Source organism: Harpia harpyja, chromosome 14 (assembly GCF_026419915.1).
Source record: "Harpia harpyja isolate bHarHar1 chromosome 14, bHarHar1 primary haplotype, whole genome shotgun sequence".
NCBI lineage: Eukaryota > Metazoa > Chordata > Aves > Accipitriformes > Accipitridae > Harpia > Harpia harpyja.
Window position 1 is genome coordinate 4450315 of NC_068953.1, and position 23398 is coordinate 4473712.

The following is a 23398-nucleotide window of genomic DNA, read 5'->3' on the forward strand; positions in this document are numbered from 1 at the left end:
TGATGCCTGAAGTTCCAGATAGCTGAAACTTTTCTGCCTTCTGTCCACACAGCTTTAACCGAATAGACATTCCTCCTTACGAAAGCTATGACAAGCTATACGAGAAGCTGCTAACTGCCATTGAAGAAACATGTGGGTTTGCTGTGGAATGACCCTTCACAGGCTTACCTGAGACTCTATTTATACTCCTGTCAGCCAGAAAGCCCTTCCCTCAGCCAAGACTCAAGAGATGCTTGAAATACAGGAAACTTTCCCTTTTCTACACTAGGACACTGGGAGGGAAAGGACAACTTTGGAATTTTTTTTAATTTTTTTTTTTTTTAATTTCAAGAAAATAGGTTCTGTGGTTCCTGCCATAGGATCATTCAGCTGCTATTAAAAACTAATATCTTGAACATACAGAATGCTGACTTTTCCTACATTTCAACAGTTAAGCAGTATTCTATACTTAAAGACTACTACTATTTTTGTAAAAGGTAATCTATTATATTTGCCTACCTGATTTCTATTCTCAGATACCAAGACACAACTTCAGCAGTCGGTACAAGTCACGTTTCAGCCTGTTTTAAATGTATGATACTGAACAGCATCTATACCTGCTATTTTTGGAAAAAATATTTCGGATTATTCTAACTTCGCATAAAATTGGCTGAAAGAATCATTAATCTTTTTAATTAAAGCCACTTACATGTTAACTGCATTTTCTTATAGTAAAAACATTATATTCTGCAATGTAAATTCAACGTAAATGTTACCACAGGGGGCTTTTTTATATTTTTCAAGCATGAATTACAAATACAAGTTTTTGGGGTCCTATTTATATCACTTGTCAGATTCCTTAAACAAAATTTCTAGTGTGAGTGACACATACTGTATTTGGTACAGTACTTGTGTTAACATGTGGAATAGACCTTTTTTAATGAACAGTAAAAGTTTTGATTTTTTTAAAACAGCATTTTTCTAACAAGTCTGTCAAGAGTATTTTTTGTTGCTTTTGACTTTAAATTTAAACACTGCATTTTTCAACTTTTTAAGCATGCTGATGAGGTGATATTTGACAGCAGAAGCCTGTCAGCAGTTCATTTCAGAACCCATCCTGTCCAGTCAACCAAAGTTTGTTTGAATGCAGCCAAATCACATTATATATTTCTTGATGCTAAAGATTTATCAGGTAAAACATATTGTAATCTTTGTCTAGCTGCTCGTGACATGTGGGTTTAAGTTACAACTAAGGAAAAATGGTGTATTAAGTGAAATATGTGTAATGTGCTTTGAAAATGAGGTTTTACAAGCACATAATTTATTGATTGTAGGGATGGAAGTAAGTATATATATGAATTATAACATGGGTTGGTCTCTTCAAAGGGGAATAAAATGCACTACCAGTAGAGGGAACTGAACTTTGAAGTTAGTTTGGAAATTTTCAGTTAAGATCTGTATGATCTGCTCGTGGTGTGTAGATAAATCAGTCTGCTTAAGAGATGGTGGCATTCTCCTCTCAGCGGTGAAAATATTTGGAGTAAGTAGTGGTTTTTTCCAATCAGTGTTGTGTTTTTTTAACTTAGGTTACAGTTAATCATCAAATCTGCACTATTTTTACACTGCCAATGAGAAGAAAGTCAAGGGTATTGAAAATGCTAAAAGAATGGGACGTAAAGAGCTGTTCCATTTTTGCAGTGTAAGTCACACAGTGAACTAGCTAATTTTCTGTCTGTTCTATGGAGCTTGAACTTAATTTTGTTCTGCCAAATCTGACTGCCACAGTGAGTAAACTACTACTGGATGTTGTGTATTAGAATAGTGGGCAATGGACTACTTTTGTAGAATTGTGGTAAGAATCTGGTGAGCCAAATCCACATGTTCATTTGATTATTTTTTTTTTTTTGTACAGCTGTTGCTGGAAGGTTTTTTCTAAGAGACTTACTTCCCATTCTGAGCTGGCTGCAGAGATGAGGCTACTTAGGGATGTAAACATAAAGTCAAGAAACTTACTTTGACAGCCAGGTTTGAAATATATCAGACCCTTTTTTTCTTCATTTCAAGGGACTGTTGCACTCATGTAAAATGGCTGGTACCTTTGCGTCTACAGTTGGGATCCCTAATTCACGGCTTTCAGATAATACTGTTACCAGAGAAGCTACCACTACATCTGTCCAAGTTGCTTGGGAGAGCAAAGTAGGAAGTAGGTTGTTGCCCAGTGTGTTTCTTACTCAGTACTGCTGCCTGTGGTTGGGACCACTGCTTTAGACACTCCCAAAGACCTTTTCTCACCCCCCTGCAAGTTTTGAGGTATGATGTGAATTACTATTTCCAGAGACTTTACAGAGACAGGTTCTTCTGACCACTGTTCACAGGATAGATGCTCCAGTGCTGTGTAAGTGGGGTTTTTTTGGTTTGGTGGGTTCCCCCCTGCCCCCCCCGTTCTTGCTCAGGCTACGGCTGCAGCCTCCCTGGTCATGAAACATGAAAAATGTAAAATCCAGTTTGATCCAGCTTTTGGGAGAAGTCAGGACTCTGTTAGGTGATTCAAGAGGGAAGGTATGCTGCTGTTCCCTTTGCACCAGACAGCTCACCTCAGCTCTATTTAAAGACCGTCTCTGTAGTGTCTCCTCCCCACATCATCTATGCCCACCTCCCAGGAACCTTCTCCCTGTCAGCCTACTTAGGCTGGTAAATTTATTGAACGCATAGTTATGGCCACCCTTATGTCATAAAAGCATTTTTGAGGAGGGAGGATATGAGCTCTGCAGAATATAGACTCTAGATCAGCTGATAAATACCATTCATTTTCACAGCAGCCTTAGCAGTACATCTGTTTGTTCTACCAAACATTTTGGTATAGCATAGAGAATTTTTTTTAACTGCCACAGATAAATATTGTAAATTTAATATATTACAGGCAAAACTAGACAGATCTACATTTGTCTTTCCATAGCTGACAGATGAGGATGAATATACCAAGTATTTTGAGTGCCTTTCTACCTTCATAATGACTGAGAGCTTTAACTAAAGCACCTCATCACCTAGTCAGATGTTTATCTGAAAATGTTAAAGGGTTGATTCCTTTGCAAAATTTTGTTTCAAGATCATGTCAGCTACTTTCCCCTCAAAAAGGTGCTAAGCCTAATATTGCATTTTAACCTTGGACTTTCACCCCATGATTAATGTGAATATTTATTTCAATGTGTCCCTCTTACTGGGTTTTACTTTATCCAGTCTTTAGTTATTTTAGAGAGATGTCACATCATGGTTTTATGCTGTTGCTTTTCATTATGAATGTTTAATTATGAACAGTGACTTTTGTAGATTTCAAATATACAGTACACAGTTGAGTTTCAGAGGATTTAATTTCTCGGTGTAAAGAGTTTTGTAATGGTGCTTTGTACAGTATGTATTCTAATTTTTTTTTTGCACATAGTTTCAGTTTCCCTAAACTGATTTATTTGTACCAAATTTTTGTGTTGTACTAAAGTCCAGAGCACACAAGCCGTTTTTAAATTCTTGTTCTACAACACTACATCTGTATTGAACTTCTGGTGCGTTTAAACTGGCTGCATTGATGGAAGTAAAAGCTTTGCTTCTATATCATAAGTATGCATCATACAGCTTAATGTAGCATGCTACAAGTGCTTCAGATTTTAAACAGCACCATATAGTTAACAGGTGCCATTTGTTGTACTTTACACTATGTAGTAGGTTTCTGGCTCTAGCACATCCTCAGAGCTTTGTCTGTAGTTGTAATTAGTTTATACAAGTGTAATTACTCCTCCACAAACTGACAGTTCTTAGTTTATCATTTCCATTGTATTTATTACAGAGTGTTTTAGCATTGGTATCATTGTATTTTCACCCAGCTGTTACATGAGCTTTAACAAAAAAAAATCTGTATAAAATGGTTTTTAAGTACTTAATGTATGTACCCATGCAGAAGTTGAGCAATAAATTGTATGCTGTTTGCACTGTCACAGCATCAATGGTTTTAAAAGTTTTAAGTTTTTCTTAATTAAATATTTACTTTAAAGTGTAACAATATAATTTCTAAGTAACTTTGTTTCAGGAGAAAATACTTAACTTGTTGTCTTTCTACATGCTGTTACCTACAGTAACGATTGTGCTAAATGTTCTAGTCAAATGAAAAAGGTCTTACTTTTGGCTTTCATGTAATAGTGTACACATGTCTTGGCAAGGACTTTATCTCAGCATTGGTGAACAGATGTCTTCTCTCAAAATTCAGCAAAGCTAAACCATTTTCCTTAAGGGAAGAAAAAAGATAAATACATTTGGTAAATACTTGTTAAATTTGATCAACTTAACTGGTAAATATTGTCCCTTAGATAAAGGCTTCAAATTAGCCAGGCTTATAGCAACTCCCTGGAAATGGTTGTTCAGAAAATCAGGGTGTGGGTTTCTGTTTTTATGGAGGCTTTTTGTTGTGTGTTTTGGGGGTTTGGTTTTGGTTTGTTTTTTTAAGTAAATGAGGTATATCATGCTCTAACTGCTAGCTGTTTTGTTTAAAGCAGCTGCTGGGGGCTTTTTTTCCTGCTTTGTTCTTTTTTCTTTTTCTTCCCAATGCATGAGTCTTAATTCACTGAGTGTGTTGTCTCTCATAGAATTGACACCATCTCATGGTAAGTTTTAAATATTGTATATACAATGCAATTAATTCCAGTATTTTTATATCACTTCTCACACATGCACTTTTAAGCAAGAACTCTTCTAGTAGAGCCTTTTTAAAATTACACTTTAGTTCATCCTCATTACCAAGATAAACTATTTAAATATTGCAATTTTGTCAAGCAGAGGGGAATATATCAGTACTGGGCTTCACTAATTATCAGCTTCATTTTGCATAGGCTGTTCTCAGTTGACATATTCATCCCTCTGTGTTTGCATCTCATAGGGCCCATAATGCAGGGCTACTGAAATGTGAATTTTCTACTAAACAATGTAGTCTTTATAGCACATGATGATTCTACAAAGATAGGTGTAGTACCTACTGTCAGCTCCTACTCTGCCTAGAAGCAGACCCTACAACCTGAAGTAAGGTAAAAGCTGAATGTTGGAAGTTTTAATCACTACTTATTCTAACTTCACACTGACAGAACTGGACCTAAGCTGCTTTTCCCTAAATAAACCTAAACAGGGTACTAACTGCAAGTACCATTGCAAAACTTTTGTCCAAATAATCTGCTTCTAAGAGCAAACATGGTTGTTACTGCCTGTCCATTTGTATATAGCATTGCCATGACTCCCTTTTGGAACAGATCAATTGAAACAAACCTTTGCTTGTTTACATGTGGTCTTTATGTAGTTTTGAAAACCCTGTGTGAAATCCAACAATTGCAATACCTAGAGCATACACCAATTAGTATACCCCTGTTGAAAATAATTAGCAATGCTGTCCAGAGGTCCTTCCCAGGTTTCAGTTCTTGCAGAAGCTTATATTTTACTGCTTTAGAAGAATGTTGTTTTCTATTTCAGACTACTTTTTCCAATACATTTGTAGCATAGGAAGTAGTACTTCATATGCTTTGCCATTAACAAGAAGTCAGCAACACCAAAATTGTAAACATAGTATGCATACATAGCCCTCCCTTGCTTAAATATATTTAAATTAATGATTTTTATGTCAGGTTTATTGCAGGCATTCTCAAACTTGTCCATTCACAGGAAACTTGAACCACTGATGTTCTTTTAAAGATCTTCTTGTTCTTTGTGAGCTTTACAATCCAGTAATTTCTGGCTAATGGTGTTAGTGTGGCTTTTCAACTCCAGCAACAACAGAACTAGCACAGGTGTAGAGGAGGCTTAGCATTCAACTGTTCACTACAATAACTTCACTAAAGCACACTGACTTCATCCCATGTCCTTTGTGTGGAGCTCAACATTATATCAGCCTTGCTAAGAAGGGAGAAAGTAGTTCAAACACTTTATTGGTGATCATAAAAGTGCTGTGGAGAGCCCAGATAGCAGCAGCTACACCTCTGACATGTCAAAACAACAAACCAGGTATTTTAGAGAAGAACAGCCACACACCATCTTCCTGATACAGCAGCTCTCAGATTCTCATCATCTTAGCCGGAGAGAACTGCAATGATAGTTACCGTAAGTCTTACAAGAAATGGCTTTTGCTATACTGAAAGGAAGCCATCTGAAGTCTAGATTTCAGTCTGTCTGCTTCTAGTTCTTGAAAAAAGGTGTCATCATCACTTTGCATTATTGCTGCTTGCAGTTGCTGTATTTCCTTTTCCATCCTTGATCTTAGTTCTCTTTTTGTTTTCTGTAGCATCTAAAGAAAATACAGACATTAGCACAGCATGTAAAAAGAAAAGACATTTACACAAAATTTAAAATACTTACTTGTGCTTGTGCTTTCTCTCTGGTTTGGATTTCTTGGCGTTCTTGAGATAAAGCTTCTGCTAGCATGGAAAACTAAGCATAACATGTGTATGAGTTGAACCAATTAAAGAAAGGAAAGACTTCTAGTGTAAAAAAATATTAACAGTCTTCAATGCAGATTAAGCCTTACCTGATCTTTGTAATAGTTCTCCATAGACTCCAACTCATTTTGATGCGCTCTCCTTTGCTCAGCATGCTTCTCTTGAGCATATGCTCTCAGGTCCTTCAGTCTCTGCTTCTGAATTTCTAAGCCTTCTTCAAATAATTTTTTAAATATCTGCCAGCAATTAAAAAAAGCAAACCTAGAACTTTCCCAGAAGCTTTTAAGTACACATTTACATTTTTCAGCTGCTTTATCTCCTGACAGAATGGTGATCACAAGATAGGTCATTGCCCATGAAAAAGTACACAGTGTTATATCTAGTAACAGTGCTACAGATACAGCTGAGCTGTATTTGTTTTACTCATTTAGCTGAAATTCTGATAGATAAAATAAATATTTCATGTCAGTTCAGTGATATGACTAAGAAAGGGGCTAGAACAGCAAATGCATGTTATATTTTTAAAATCACTTCAGGCAACCTGACAATGCAAGCCAGGGTCTTTGAACACTGTGATTTACAGCCCACCCTGTGTTCTGTTGTTTAACTTCAGGACCTTCATCCAGATTTCCAATAGCAGGAAATCCAGCCTGTACTCAGGCTTTCCATTTGTACAAAAGAACACTTACCAGCTACAGTGCAGCTTGAGGCAAACAGTTCTCAAATCACTAATAGTGGATTACACACTAAACTTCTAGTCTTTTGTTTTAGAAGGTGAAAATTGTGTATCTACTCTTGCAAAGTGTAATAACTCTACTTGCTTCTCTTAGCTGATGTCCAGCCCTAATTAGAGATCATATCTATCAAAAAGTCCACTTTAACTGAATAACAAAGCTGTCTTTTTGATCAGTTTCCTTAACTGAAGATTTAGATTGTTTTCTTTGGATAGTAACTATAGGAACAACTTCTTAATCCTACTGTTTCTGAAAACTCATTTCCCCAATTTCTCATGTTACCAGCCCTGCTTTTCCATACTGTTACTTCACCCTTTCTCTCCTTCTCTTAACCCCATAAAGCATCCTTTCTTGTTTTACAGTGGTTTGCCCTAAACTGTATCAGTGTTTCCAAAGAAGGAACCTTCTCATCTGTGGCCTTGACCACTTGTCACCAACCATTTAGTCCTGGCTCCTAAGCTCTGTTCACTTAACTTGCTGTCTGGCTACTTGTACCATTATTTGAACCACCAGAGTATGGGTCCTCAGCACTAGGGTCCAAGCAAAAAAGAATTCCACACTTGCAGAGAAAGACATCTTGTCCTTACCCTTTCTTCCCGTGTCCTAGCCCGCATCATCTTGGCACGCAGCTGAACCCGGTAATCTTCATAATATTTCCTGGCTCGAGCAACTTGCTGGCGTTTCTCTCTCACTTTATTCTGAGCCCATTTCTGTCGGCAGATACGTTGCTTAAATTCTTGCTAAATGGAGAACAGTAGCTGTAAGACCACCAAGCTTCCAATAGATATTGCTGCAGGCAAAGCTTTGTTAATCATTGCTAAATAAACAGGGTTCTTTACTAAGGACCTTCTCCCTACCCCAACTTTACACTGCATTTATGGTTTAAACCTTTAGTCACCACTGATTTAGTGAAGTGGTACCATCAAGAGCACTATATAATTAAGGAGTCAACTTTGCCATGGTAGCTGGTGTTTTTACCAGCAACACCAGGAGCCTAAAGTTTCTCCTCCTTGCACATGCTTAGAATTTGTTTGCACTTTTAAAGCAACAGTGCAGTGTAATAATAATATTCCATTCCCATGAGCTCAGTAGCCACACAGCAAACAGATTACGTGGCATTAGAGACCACAGCTACTCAAGAGGCATAAAATTGTTGTGAGATAAAAAGCCACTTTCATGGACCAGGGAATATGCATTCTAACTAGCTCAACATGAAATTTTTATATTACATATCAAACAGCCTTCAAAGAACATACCAGTCTCTTGTTATGGTCTTGATCTTTTTTAATAATCGCAGCAAGAAGCTCATGCTTCTTCAGAGCTTGTTGAACCTGGAGATTTAAAAAAAGCTTATTACTTCCATCATTCTGCAGGACAGGCACTTGTGGGTAGGAGTATTAACCATTGCCCCTCTGCTATGTTTTGGTTTCTATGTTTTGGTTTTTATGTTGAGAGTTCCCAACTTTTGTATCTTGTAACTAACTTTTAGTTTAAAAGACTGTTCAGAATTAGCACTTGAAACTACAAAACACTTTTAAAAAAGTAATAGCAATCCTAGACAGTACTAGATAAACTAGTATAAAAAATGAACATTATATTCAAGTGGCTGATAAAAGTTGAACCCACATGTCTAGATATGTACATTCCTATTTAACCAAGCTCAGGTATACATCCTTTCATATTGTGCTTTGGATGTGCATGTACCCTATCTATGCCGCATACAAAGAGTTAGGATGATTTTATTGTGCAATACAAACTGATGACTGCCAACTGTTCTGTCTGAGGTACTATCCCTGCTGACACTTAGAAGGTAAGAATAAGAATGCTTACTTCATTTTGGAGTTTTGGTCTAGTTCTGCCAGAAGCTGCCTTAAGTTGTTCAGTATGTGCAAGCTGCTGCTGCCACATTTTATTCATAGTATGGTGGGAAATATGTAGGTGGGGAAACTCTTCCAGTAGCTGAAATAGGAGGTCATCGTCTCTTACTTTCACTACAAGGTAAAGACAGATGTAAGCAATAAATTCCTGGAGAATACATTTAGTGGTAAATTCTTCCAGACAGTGTCAGCCTAAGTTATGAAATATTTTAGATTGAACACTATATAAAAGTACCATGCTGCTGTTATGATGTCAAGCTAAACCCAGCAGAACTGTCAGTACAGCAGCAGAGAAAGTAATCGCAAGTTTTTGTTGGTTTTATTTGGTTTTTCTTTCTGTTGAAGAACTGCTTTTATAGTTATTTCCCTCCCACTACCACATCCAATTAAGACAGGTATCCCCTTCTTTCTTCAAATGGTTCTGACCATCATTAATCAGTGATTTTTGTGTCTCTCTCATTGGTTGCAGCACCTTGAATAATGCTAATACAGCAGTAGTAATGACAGATCCAGGTCAAGTAAACAGGTGTAAAATAAACTGATTTGCAACCAGCTCATTCCCATTACATCTTTGATCTTTCTGGCAGGAAAAAGATGATGGGGAAATGAAACAAATGGGTATTAACAAAGTATATGCCCTTTAAACACTGAAAAAAATAAGGCAGTGTACCTGAGCAACATTCAGATATGTAGGGGATTGTACCATGATCTTATACATAAGCATGCACAATGCTGTTTACCAAAACTGAGCCTGTGATTTGCATGTTGGCTGTTCTTGGAGCAACACTTGCTCAGCAAAACCAGTGGCAGCATTAACACCACCAGGGCAGGGTCTTGAAAGGAAAATTATAGCAATTGACAGATTCTGCTCTAATACTTGTACACGGCTCAGCACCAGTCCGCTCAAGCCAAAGGCCCAATTTTAAATTTGATACATGCTCACAAAAAAAAAAAGAAAAAAAAAAGAAGATTGAGCTCACACTATAGTAGAGCAAGGATAGGAGCAGCAGTAATGGAAGAAACAAGTCTTGAAAATAATCCAAGGGATTTTAAGGAGGTAGCAAATGGGTCACAGTTTTGATCATGCATTAGTGGTTTACATTTACTTAAAGCATTATCTTCCCTAACAAAAATCCAGACATATAGAGGTCATAAGAAGGGAAAATGCTACAGCTGACTGGTATATGTTGGACTGATGCCTTTATTCTTGGAGTTCAACACATGCTTTCAAAAGATGCCAGTTTTCCACCAAGTATAGTTTTGCAGTTCTTACTTGGAGCTGCTTTCTTTGGCTTCGCAGTCCCTCGTTTTGGAATCCACTGGCTGTATTTGGGATTCCGAGGTGTGGTTTTTCTAGAATAAACTTTCACTGGCTGAGGCATTTTGGGAGGTTCTTTAAAGATGTTTTCTTTGTATTCTTGTTCCTTAGGAGCAGATGTAAAACAGATGGAGAACAGGTATGAGAAGGGAAAGACTGATAGATCACATAGTTTGGGTATCAGAACTTAAATGTCTTTGAAACTTTAGAATGAGAATTTGGACGTATTGAATTGGATTCTCCAGAAGGCCAGAATTTACCAAATGCAGGTCAGGGTTCAAATAAAGGTTAAATCTCACTATTGCATAACATCAGCTCTTCTGCAGCACTTAACACTACTGCAGCAGCCTATGGACTGCTTCTGCAAAGGTTGTGAAAAGGGCCCGTGCAGCCTACAGTGGTATGTCAGAGCTTTTCAGCTTAGGCTCTTTGCTGTTCCAGTAGTATGTAAGAAAGTAGCAAAAACCCCTTTGCCATATTCATAACATTAGAGAATCATCCTTGCACAAACCCAAATTTTAAAGTAGCTAAAAAGACTATGACAATATTAAGCAGATTGCCTACAGTGTACAGGGGCTCCAACCTTATTAACCTAGCTGTTCAGAATGTGTGTGTGTGAAGTGCCATCTGTGGAGAAGTTTAGGACAGTCTATCGAAGCTATCTACTTGCTCACTTAGCTTTAATTCTGTAAATCTGAGTGTCTTGAAGTTACCACTTCATGTGAAAAGCATGGTGGTTAAGTTACCCATAAGAACAGGTTATTATTAGAAGTGTTAAAATGTCTAAAACTACTTGTCCCTTGCTTCTACCTATCTCAGGAAAAGCTGTCCTTCCGTTTACTAGTTTAATAATATACAGTGCTGTAGCTATGACACTGGAAGTCAAGGAGGTTTTGTACCCAAAAGACATATCCAGTGTCTGGACAGATCATCTAGACAAATTTCAAACAAAAAAACCAAAACACAACCAACAGTCACCATAGTGCATCACATACCATTTCCTTGATGACTTCTCTGAGCTTGGAAAGTCTGAGCCTTTCCTTAGCTTCATAAATTCTTAGTTCATCTTCATAAGCTTTAGCAACCATCTAGAAAATAAAAATAAGAAGACTTTTCAGAGAAAATAATCAGTCCATATGACCACCTCATTAACTTGTTCACTGTGCAGGGCAAAGTAGCTTCTACTTTAAACTCTTTTTTTTGCAAAATTTGGGGTTTGTTTAAGTCTTGTTCCTCAGCAGTCTACAGATACAACAGTACAAAATTACTGAAGTAGGCCAGATCCCCCCATTAAGTAAGAGCATTCAGTTTTAATGCTTTTAGTATAACTGTTGGCAAAAATGACCAATAGGTCTAACCTAGAAATTACCTTTGTTTTTTTTGTTCTTTCATCCCTTTCTTTTTGCAGCTGGCTGCGTAATTTCCTTATTTGGCCTGTTCCGTTACCGCAAAGTTTATCTTCCAACTCAGAAAAGTGTTGATGCTGAGATGGGGGTGAGGGTGGAGAAAGGGATCGTGGCCTGCTTGGGTACCTTAGATGTGGTATGTCTGTAAGGAAAGGTGATTCATTGAATATCTAACCTGAAACAAAAAAAAAAAACCCCTCCAGCCAAACAAAAGGAAAAAAAGCCCCCAAAACCCCATACAGCATAGGAGTCAAAAAGTTTAGTGCCAATTAAGTCATAAAAAGCTAAAGCCTTTGCCTTCAGATTTATCCCTGCCCCAAATCACAAATTTTAGGGCTTATATAATAGTAAAGGTGCCAGGAGATATTCAAGATGGGAAAGGAAAAAGCAGCAAAGACAACTGAAGGTAGCTCAAGGGGAGAGACTGTCTATATGCCAGGGTGACAAACAGCTCTATCTTACAATATAATGTTGTGCACGTGGATTAGATCAAGATATATGATAGCTTTATAGCCTGCTGCACATATAGGGTAGTTATTTAATCATATTGCCACCAACACACACACACTGTACAATATGGTTGTAAGATGCCCAGATGTACATGCTTGTGTTCAGCACAGAAGAATCTGCAGTGAAGTGTATTGTGAATAGACCCTCATTTCAGAATCGCAGTCCTATCAATGAGCTTGCATTCTGTCCCTCCCCCCACTTTCTGTACATTTTTTACTGCAGCTGTGTTTGCCTTGTATTTTTAGTAAAGTTTTACTGTAGCTATTTAAGTGTTAAATGGGAACTTAATTGTAATTATTACTGTTGCTCAGGTTTGGATCCAAGACAAAATGTAAGTGAACCAACAATACAAAATGTAGTAACTAACTAGGAGTAGTTCAGTGTACTCAGCTTTACATGAGAAGTTGGTGTTTTGGTTTTTTTTTATATTCCTTTCCATCCTAACACTTAAGTGACATAAGAATTGTTACCTCGTTCAGCTTTCCTTCGGTGATAATCCATGACACTGTCACTGTGCTGAGACAGGTTGTCTTCATCTGTCAACTCTTCTTCTCCAGTGTGCCCACCCAAAGCTCTCTTTAACATCTATTGGATAGATTTTTTGAGGGGTCAGGTTCAGTAGCTCATTCAAAATTTAGAACTGTCTGAAGTCAGGTGTTAGTTGCAGGTTTCCTTTTCATCAATATTAATTTATATTCTGGTTCTCTCCGCTATCATTACTAAGGCTAGTGTGCTCAGATACAACAAAGAAAAGATTTCACTTACTGAATCTAGTTCATTTAACCTGTGAGAGAGTTTTTCTGACACTTTATGAAGCTCTTGCTCAGATAGCTTTTCCTTTGTTGTTCTGGGGGAAAGAGACTCTTCAAGTGAATCGGGGGTGGAATTTTCGTATCTGCTAAAACAGAAAACAGACAGATTTCATTTCTGTTCTAAAAACTTGAAGATAAGCATTACCTCATATAATTCCAGTTCACTTTTTGCATGAGTGCATTTTTATAGGATTAAGTAGAAGCTGAATGTGTAAATGCCTATATACGCATTTTCTTAAATACAGTTATGTCAAGAGAAACAGGAATTCTTTCTGTTAAAATTAATCTTTCACTGTCATACAGCTGAGGAAGAAGAGATCTGGGGGGGTGGGGGTGAGCAAGGGGGCACCTGGGTGGCCACATACACAGAAGTGCTAGCTTGTCTCAGTACCAAAAAACTGAACTTGCCTTTTCTTTCTAGGCAAATATCTAGATTCAGGTCTTGGAGTCCGTTTTACTTGTTCAGCATGTAGTGAGAGTTTTTGATGTAAAGAGGAAGCAGATGTAGAAGTCCCATATACCCAAGGAACCTAGGAAAATTAGTAAATTAAGATTTTTAAGATCTTTACAGCAAAGCTCAGAAATACCACAGATCATGTGAGTAGAGAGATCCTACAACAGCTTTTATAGGAGAAGCATCTCAAACCCTATGATTATATATATAAAAGTAGTTATATGTCCAGATTCCTGACTGAAGATAGTGTGCTTTAGAGAATTAGATGTATAAAGAAGTATAGAAAGTCAGTTCAAGAATCACCTACAGCTAAACCACTGAATCAGAACAAGGTCTAGGTTAAGTTATATGAGTATCCCTAGATACTACCTCATTAGCCTGGGACTAATGCCAAGTAATGCGAGTAAGCTGAACCTCACTGAGTATAGACTAAGCTGCAATTCACAGTAAACTAAAAAAAAAACCACTTATGTCTTCATGCCATTTAGTTACACTGGTTTAGTACTGCCTGGTAACTTATCTGTTCAAACTGGAATAATTTGGGGTTGGCATGCATATACTTGCAAACACACCAGTGGAAAATGAGTTTTAAACAGCAACAATGTTTTAAACAGACAATGTAGCAGTAAAGGCTGTTGAAACTATTGGAACAAATGAAGTCTGTGAGTACCTCTTGTGGTCGCAGAAGGCAAAATAAGTGTTTTCTAGAGCAAGGAACTTCCTATACAGACATGTTTCTACAAGCACAGAATGGCACCTGCTGATCAATTTGTGGGTTTTGCATTATTCAGTTTTTGAAAAGCAAAGGACAATGCAAGGAAATAAAATGAAAGAATACAGCCAGGCCGTTTAGTGATCTTTAGGAGAGGAGTAAAATCTGAATTTTATTGGTATGAACAACCCCAGAAAAAACAAAATTCTTACTAATTTAGAATACTGATACACTTCAGAGAAAGGATATCACTGTACTCTTGTGTTTTATACATCTTTGATTAAACCCAAGATAACTAGTAACTGGTTGGTTGTGATAAATTAGAACTCTACAGGTATTGGCACATACTTCTTGGAGCAAACACCTCCAGAAAGAACTGATGTGACTTACAAACTGTTCATAGTCATAGTCTAGCAACATTGCATCACTGATTGTATATTGAAGAAAGCAAGCCAAAAGCAGGTTTGAAAAAAGCCCAGAAGTGCCATAGGATATCAGGAGAATTAAGCAAAAATCCAAAAATATTGACTGAACTTCAACAAATAAGGTAAATATGCAGCATCTACCTTTGCCACATTGTCCTCAGCATCATTTGATACCACCTTGTCTCCCACTGCAGAAGCAGATGACAGATAAATGTTAGTTGATAGAATAGACTGCACTGTGCCTACTAATGCGGAGAACAAGTAACAAAAGATGTGATCCATGGCCCTTGGATCCAAATTATTCAAAGAGAACAGAATGACAAACCAACTGTGGTTACACAGTTGTGACATTCATTTTGGTAATTTCTCAAGTTTTAAGTGTTCAGTGTCATGAGAATGCTATGGAAACTAGAAAGGTAACCAGTGTTTCCCAGGCAACAGAGAAAAATAAGCACTGAAAACTAGCTTCTAAACCTTTTCTACAATAGCAGTTAATGGCTTTTTCCTAGAGTTGAAACTGGCTTGTTTGGTCCATGTTTCTCTGCTCAGAATAAGCTCAGGCATGGGAGTTATCTGCTAGAACAGATTTCTGTAGTATAGGCACATCTTAACTGGATTCACTAAGAAAGGAGTTGAACTGGGGACACATTATTTTTCTCCAGCAGAGTGAACAGCTTAAGAGTAACCTATTTTTGTTTCTCTATAAAACAGAGATAGAAATATGAACTTGCAGCTGAATAAAAAAAAATGCAGTAGTAGTTTCAAAACCATGTTTCTTGTAGTGCCAATAAAAATAAGTGTCAAATGTTGCATTTAAGAGTTACCCTATAGGAAGCAAAATTCTCTCTCACCAGGGATTTTCCTTGATAGAGGAAGACTATCAGAAACATCGTCAGTTTTTTTTGTAAGTGACTTTTCAAGCTGAAATAAAAAGCAACATGTTTTCTATAAATTCGCAGGAGTGTGTTGACAGGAAGGTCATACATTAGGATTGTCTGCATATGGAAAATCAATGCTGATTTTATAGATAAAAATACACGATAATTATCTTGTTTACTATATTGTAAACTGTGCGGTTACATTGATTATGGAGATGCATATGTATAAAATAAACACATCCCTCAAATTAACTTCCTCTGTGGACACTCAGTGAAGAATGAATCCACAATCAAAAATTCTTTGAACTGAAGATAAAATCTGACACATTCAGAAGCGTTCTTCAGAGACCAACTACTCCCATTCTGTAAGTATACTAGAAGGTTTTAAAATGAAAGCAGTATTGATTACTTAAATTTTTTTTTTTTTTTTTTATCTCAAACAACAGGTTTTTACTTACAGTAGGAATTTTCATTCCTTGACTGTTAGCCGAAGCTGCTGACTGGCTGTCTGAGCTGTGATAATCTCTCCATCCAGGATAATGAGGTCTGGCTTCCAAAGGTTGAAATGGTGGTAGCAAAGGAATAGCTTGCTGTATAGGCTCCCCAAGTTTTCTAGCACTGGCACTCAAACTTTCTTGTTGAGGTTCAGTAGTATGAACAGACTCCATTGATCCTTAAGAGACAAATACAAAGAACTTGAAGTTTAAGTGTTATCTGTGAAAGCAGAATGTTAGTTTTGTATATTATCTGTACATATTAAATAGAAGTATCTAAATATCTAAAATATAAGATTTCTGAAAAGGATTTATTTCAAAACATAGCTAAAGTGCTGCTATCCATGACTAAGGTTCTTCTCTATACTACCTTAGTACCCTACACCTGTTACTCAAAACCAGGTAGATTAGCTGTCAGAAGAATGACTACTCACCATCTTTCTTTTCCTTTACAATGGCCCTTTCAGTTTCAGAGAACTCTCTAGGTAATGTTGCAATAGCCTCTGAGTTTTTAGATTCTTCCACTCCCTTGTCCTTTTCTGCTGGTAACAACTCAGGCAACTGGTATTCTAGAAGTGGTATTTGAAAAAGATTAAATTAAGAACTATAAAGCATCTTGCTATGAACTCTTTAGATGGACCATTTTCATGTTTGGTATGTTAATAACTTGGTATTAGCAATCCATACTATGATCAAAATAGGTCTGTTAAATTCCTACTTGTAATTCTATTAAATAAAAAATTCATAATTCACAATATTTCTTTATGCCTCTACTTGGAGAGATTAATCACCTCTAAGAATAGGAATATTTTTATAGGAAAATAGGAATGGACTCCATTTAAGTAGTCTACACATTATTTGTTCCAGAACCACCCATTATGTTTTTAAGTGGCACACACTCCTAACAAGTCATCTTTAAGAATGAACTTACTAGTCTCTTTACAGTCTTAAATAATACATTTTATACTGCAATAAATGAAATAAATTAAAGGCTTCATAAATCTTTTATTCTATTGAACAAAATAAAATGCCTTTGTAGGGAGAACTGAATTAGAAGTCGAACAACAAACCTTTATCCAGATAATGTAGCTCAGGAGTCATGAAAAATAGGGTCTGGAATACTTTAAGAAAGCTACATTTTAACTTCAGCAAGATTAACTACAGGTACATTTACTTATTGTGGTTTGGGGTTTTTTGTAAAATAAGAATTCAAAACAAAGTATTTGTCTGAAGGAAATAACTTTTAAAAAAAGAACTAACAAAAAAAGCCTAGAAACATTACTATAGAGTAGTCTTAGATTTTTTTCCACCCAAGCTCACCTTCCTCTCTCTTGGAAAATGAATGAGCAGTATCTCCAAGTCTAATTAATTCACTGGTAGATTCTGATCCATCTACGTCACCAGATGGAACAAAAAATTCTGACTGGGACCTAAGAGGAACATAAAGCCATAAGTATTTACTCTAAAAGTCTTTGCCGCTTCAGTCCACAAGATGGAGCTGCAGAGGAGTGGCAACTCTACTACAGGTAGCTGGCTATTGCAGTGTAGGATGTAAGAGACCAGCTTCTACAAAACAAGCCAATGTATAAATCATGAAAACAAATCGAATGCAGTTTAACTAAAATACAATCATTTAAAAATGAGACAAAGTTTTCAACTTGTTTCATTCCACATGTAAACTAAACTTAAAATGCCATCAGCACTCTTCAAGAGCAAAAAAGTTCTGGATCTAATTTTAGCCCTCTTGCTGCTGGACTAAAGGAGAAAGTTACCTCACATTCCATTTGACATATGTAATCAGTACATTTCCTACTTGCACACTATTAAAACCCTACTAGTTTCTCTACAGATACACAAAAAGATAGTCAATCACTGTCAATGCAAATATTCAGTATTGTTCTTACCCTTCAACTGATGAGAATATTGAAGGTTGCGTAAGTTGACCAGCATTGCTTTCCAGCTGCTCTTGAGATGCAATTTGAATTTCATTATTGGATAGCACAGTTGCCTCATCTGTTAATAATTAAGGGGCAATTATTTTCAGGAAAACTACTTCTACCTATTAACTAACAGGTATTATTGCCAATATCATCAAAACAGTTTAAGTGTAATAAAACATTATAATGATATCTAAAATGATGACATGCAATGCCCCCCCTTGGGGGGGGGGGGCAACTTTCATGGTAAGTTTTGAAAAGCAATACAACTATGATATACCCTATTGTTTCAATTATAAATAACCCGTTTCTTCTTCCTCAAAATAATTAAATCCTGTACTTACAACTAGGAAATTGGAGCCACTAACACCTATTGGGTAGCAGCACTGGCAGTCTGAGAGAAGGGAAAAGAACAAGTACAGGCACTGAAAATTGCTACTGCCCTCTTTCTGCCATTCACACTGAAATAGGACAGGAGGCAACTGTCTCAGCCACCAAGTGCTCTCCCCTTTACTCACAGGGTGCAACAGCCAGTGATGACAGTTCTTATCAGCTCTAAGATAGGAAGACCAGTACTCGGTCTGCAGTTACAGTAATGCCTCTGAAGAGCTGAGCAGCTTCTCTTCCCCTGTTTAGCATTTTCCTCAAAATGGCCTCTGCCATGGATCTGCTCCCAAGACCCACTTCACAGGAAAGATTAAGTCATCCCCCTATTTGTCTCCTGGTAAGTAAAAGCAATGTATGCTCACTGTTCCAATTAAAGTCAACATTCCCCTCCCTGAATCCTAACCATAAATCATTCAACTAACAAGTTGAAAAGCAACATACTAACAGAGGGTGAATTGTCTGGAGTAGGCTTCTGCCACAAGAATGAAGCAGAAAGATTATGTTCTCCAGTTGTTGCCTTTCAACCAGTTTTGGGGAAAATAAATTATCTATTTTTAATCATTATTGTTTATGAAAATAAGGAATGTAAATACTCAGTTTAGCCACTGAAATTTCCTCCCCCCATGGTCAGTTTCAGTCTTTCTACTCTTCTGCATTGTCAAGGCTATAAATAAGACAAAACACCAAATAAATCTTTGCTACATTGGAAACACCTTGGATATCCCAAAACAAGGTTTCGCAAAGCTTGTATCTTCTAATGGATTCATCCCCTATAGCTGCTAGTGAGAACAGCAAAGAAACAGTGTTTACCTATTATGGCAGCTCTATTCCATCCATGAACACCAAGAACTATGGTCATGAGAACCTACCAAAGCCCTCAGCAAGCTACCTTGATAGCAGACAAACAGAAAAAGTAAGCTGTCCATAATATAATATAGTAGTAGCAGAATTTAATACCTTAAACTAGGACATCTGTCTACTCACCTCCATTCTGAAAAGATGATTCACTGGCTTCTTCTGTAAGATACTCTAACAAACCATCAAATATTTCAAGGAGGTTTCTGATAGATTCCCTTTCTCCTTTCACAATGTTCTCACCTGAAGAGAAGGTACTGCTACATATTAATAATTAGTACTTGGCAGAAGAAAAATTCTCAAAAGCAGGAGTTTTCTGGACAAGAGTGCTTGGAAATTCTTGTGAAGGTGTCAGCTCAGAAGACAACTGGTCACTTATTTATGCCTATGTACGTAAGCTTAAGGCATCCTAAAAGTTTCCTGAAGTTGCATATTTTCAATTCTAATAATTGAAAGTTTATTGATGCTAAACCTGCTTACACACACACACACAAAAATCAAAAATATTTTCAGGGATAGTTGGTATTTAATCTTTTCTTATACATACTAGCTACAGCATGAACCAAGTCTGTGGACTGGCAGGCAGGATTACAAATACCAGCCATACAGTACAGGTACCAAATTAAAAAGAGAGATTTCATATCAAGCAAGCAGTTTCCATTCTTTGCAGGCTATGTTATGCGAGACTGTACATATGAATACTCAATGAAAGCTATTATCTGTGTACAAAGGACAGACACAACATGGTTCAAGTCTTCACTCACTGACTTTTTAAAACTCAGTAACAAGTTTGAAATTCAAGGTTCATGTTTTAAAACCCAGTCTCCAAGCTTGACCTGTATATAAAAAAACACTGAGCCAGTAACAGACTTCAGGAAACACTTTAGCAGACAAGTGAAGCATGATTGATTGCTAACTTTAACATTTCTTACAGGTCTGTGTCATACAAGATGGCTCTTACTTGTTCTCTGCTTGCTGTTTAAATTTGTAACCTGATGTCAGAAGCAAGGGTTTAGTGTTTTGATGACATTCACTACAGGAAAAAGACCTTTCATCCAAGTATGAAAGTATGCTTTATAACATATGGTTCTTATAAAGTGTTTAAATTAAACCACACAGATATTCAGCTGGTGTTTGTCTACATTAAAATGAGTACTTACCAGTGATGTGCGATAAGCTGACCTGCAAATAGTCCAATGCCAGGGAATCTATTACCGCTTGTACATTATGTGCATCATCCTCTTGGCTTCTAGGAGTAGCTATGAAATCTATTTAAAATAAATACTAGATTTTAGATATCTAAATGGATAGCTTATTGCAGATGTTTTGACTAAAGTACTTGAACTTTCACTTACAAGTTAGTATTTTTTCCAATACCTTGTGTACTTGGTGAAACACCCAAATATCATATGGTTGTATGAAATCTTTCATAAATACCGAGTACGAACTTAGAACACCCACTGGAAGTTGTGAGGATTTTATCAGCTGAAGTATTAAACTCAAGAACAGAGACTAAAGTACTTTAATTCCTTCACACACATCTAGTTCAGATCATCAAATTGGAATTGCAGTTTGTCTTTAGATCACTTCTTCCCCTGTCAGTGACCAGCTGGACTGCAATGCATTCTACTTAATTGGGAGCAACATTATTTTTAGTTCTGGGCTTATATTTAATAGGACTTCTACCACCAATAGCTGCCAGTTACCTCTTGCACTTACCTTCTGCAAGTAGGAGTCTTGACACTTCCGAAACACAACAGTTTACCATAAAGCAAACAAATACATAATTGCATAGCCCTTGATTATTATTGTCACTGAAGTCAAATGAAGGTGGGTTAAACCAGAGTTAAATCACAGCTTAGCTCTTGACAGACTATAAGGATTAAGCATTTTACAAGAACAGGCTTCAGTATTAACACTGTTTTAAGAGAAATGAGCCAATTCACACCCTTCAAAGGTACTGTGCCTATGTATGGCTTTCAAGACCTAATTTACAATACAAAAAGTTTTGCTGTAGCTATAGTAGTGAACTCCCCTCATAGCTGCCATTCATAGCAGTCAAAAAAGTTGGCCAATATTACTTAAATCTTCTTAAAGAATTACAATCTTTGTTTGTCTTTGGAAGGATGCAAATACATTAAAACCCCTACATCTGCAATAAGTTTTGCAAACTTGAATTTGTTCATTACAAAAATAGAGAGCCAAAAAAATAAGCAGGTTTAGAAATTACATTCTCACCTGGTACTTTTTCTCCTAAGATCGACTCATAAAGACAAACAAACACATCAGCACCACATTCAGAGAGATGCTTTATGTGCTGGTTTACGTGACAGCTCCTTAAAAGATCATTGGCAACAACAACCCAATCTATTAGGAAGTAAAACATATTAATGTCAGAACTGAAACACACAGAAATAAAGACATGGTTAGTTACAGTGCAAGATGAAGCCCTTTTAAGTGTCTTTGACTCCACCATATGTGGTCCATCCCAGTCATGCTATCCCAATCATCAAAAACACTGAACATGTTGTATGCTTTCTGCTCCATGCCCTGTTTACTTCAGATGGAAACATGGACAGGGACTAAGGAATGATACACACCAGTGTCTTGTTCAAGTACACAGTCACAGCACAACTGGACTTGAGAGCTGAAGGATACTGAAGTGCCACAGGCTGGGGAGATGACTTTTTCTTCCACATAATAGAAAGTAAATTTCATCTGGCTGCATAACCAGGAATTCCAAACCTTGAAGGACTTGACAAAATAAGCTTTGATACATCTTTTGTAAAAAATCAGAAATTATGTATACTTTTTTTGAAAAACATAAGCTTCTCTCTTACAAACCCAGCTTCCCTAATACTCTTAGGCAATGATAACACTGCTAATATAAGTGTTCTTCATGAAAGCTAAATTCAAGGACTACTTTTATTAGTTTGCTGTTTAGGGATTACAATACGGAGCTGGTCCCACCAACTTCATGCTATGTTGAGTACAGTGGGATGTGTGCATAAACAGCCTTATTTTCCCAAAACTCTGAATCCTGAATTCAAAGTGCTTTTAAGTATACATATCCTCTACCATCATCTTTGTCACCCAACTCAAACATCAACTTGGAAGAAGAAAAAAAAATTCTTCATGTCTGTTAGTCTGATCTTAAGGTCAGATCTTCCCCCTCCATGTTACTTTTGCAATCAAAACAGTATTTTAACAAGTATTATCAAGGACTTCAAATTACTAGAGAAAGGATAAATCATCTTTGGAAGGAAAAAAGTATATAATTACTACAATAGAAATTAATTCGTACAATTTTTACTCTTCTGTACACAGGGCGTGTTACTTTTCCATTGCTTTATAGTCTTCACTCAGTTCCAGAAATCACTTTACCCTAACATTTTAATAGCCTCAGGTACAAGAAAGGTTAAAGCAGCACCTCCTACATTTCAGACTGACATGTCTTAGAAACTTCAGTTACTGTTCCTCTCCAGCTGTATCAATTTAAGAGTGTCACGGAGGGGGAAAGAAGGTTAACATAAAGAGCTTAAAAAGCCACCACACAAGAAAAAGACACCTTTAAGGAAAAGCACGTCTGAGTAAAGTGGACAGTGTTAGCGATACGAGCAGCAGGAAGATGACAAGGTAGACAGGAGAGAACAGGCAGCTCGCCACCTTGCCTCCCCCGCCCCTTCAGGCCACGAAGGCTGGCTACTGCTGCTCCCCCGAGACGCAGACCCGCACCCGCCCCACTGCAAGGCCCCACAGGGCGGCGGGGACGCCCCACCATCTAGCCCCAGCGGCGGAGGCAGCGAATTCGGGAGGGAAGAGGCGCCCGACGATCTCCTCAGGAGCCCCCGGCCACCCCTACCTCTCTCCTCAGGGCTGCCCATGGCACGACGCCTCGCGCCCCAACGGACGGCGGGCACAGCCCCGCCCCGGGGAATTTAAATAGCCCCTCTCAGCTTTCTCCGCGCTGACTGGGCAGGGTACGCCGGAAGGGGCGTGCCTGCGCCGCGGAAAGGCCCCGCCCACCGGGCGTTGTTTTCTTCAAGCATCCGCCGGCGTTACTGTTGTGGGCTGTGGAGGGGACGGTCGTCATGGAAATGGGGGGGGGGAGACGAGAGAGAGCCTCTGCCTCAAAGCCACGCCGCAGCGCGGGTCACGT

At 37.6% G+C, this 23398-nt stretch overlaps 2 protein-coding genes across 7 annotated transcripts in view; one reads left to right on the top strand and one right to left on the bottom strand.

The window, feature by feature from the left end:
• The window catches only part of SMURF2 (SMAD specific E3 ubiquitin protein ligase 2), a 67676-nt gene extending 63691 nt beyond the window's left edge, over positions 1–3985 (top strand). For 2 of the 5 annotated variants that reach the window (XM_052808953.1, XM_052808954.1), the window contains one exon: positions 53–3985. In XM_052808953.1, the coding sequence (XP_052664913.1) occupies positions 53–152 (100 nt within the window). In that variant the 3' untranslated portion in view covers positions 153–3985. The remainder of the gene's footprint in view (positions 1–52) is intronic. The other 3 variants (XR_008238380.1, XR_008238379.1, XR_008238381.1) reach the window with 3 other exon arrangements.
• Positions 3986–5916: 1931 nt separating this feature from the next.
• Positions 5917–23238, bottom strand: CEP95 (centrosomal protein 95). Of its 2 annotated transcripts, none has more exons than XM_052808952.1 (22): positions 23102–23238; positions 21478–21606; positions 20400–20507; positions 19369–19482; positions 17965–18073; positions 17381–17490; positions 16495–16629; positions 16025–16239; positions 15540–15609; positions 14830–14876; positions 13506–13627; positions 13051–13183; positions 12756–12870; positions 11739–11917; positions 11365–11457; positions 10325–10475; positions 9005–9165; positions 8431–8505; positions 7762–7914; positions 6530–6676; positions 6361–6432; positions 5917–6289 (listed from the first exon to the last, which is right to left on the bottom strand). In XM_052808952.1, exons 1-22 carry the CDS (start codon positions 23121–23123, stop codon positions 6113–6115), a joined length of 2637 nt encoding a protein of 878 aa, XP_052664912.1. In that variant the 5' UTR covers positions 23124–23238; the 3' UTR covers positions 5917–6112. The 2 variants fall into 2 exon arrangements, with proteins under 2 accessions (XP_052664912.1, XP_052664911.1); XM_052808951.1 differs by lacking the exon at positions 23102–23238 and adding an exon at positions 21840–22001 and having other exon boundaries at positions 13051–13180.
• Positions 23239–23398: the final 160 nt, after the last annotated feature.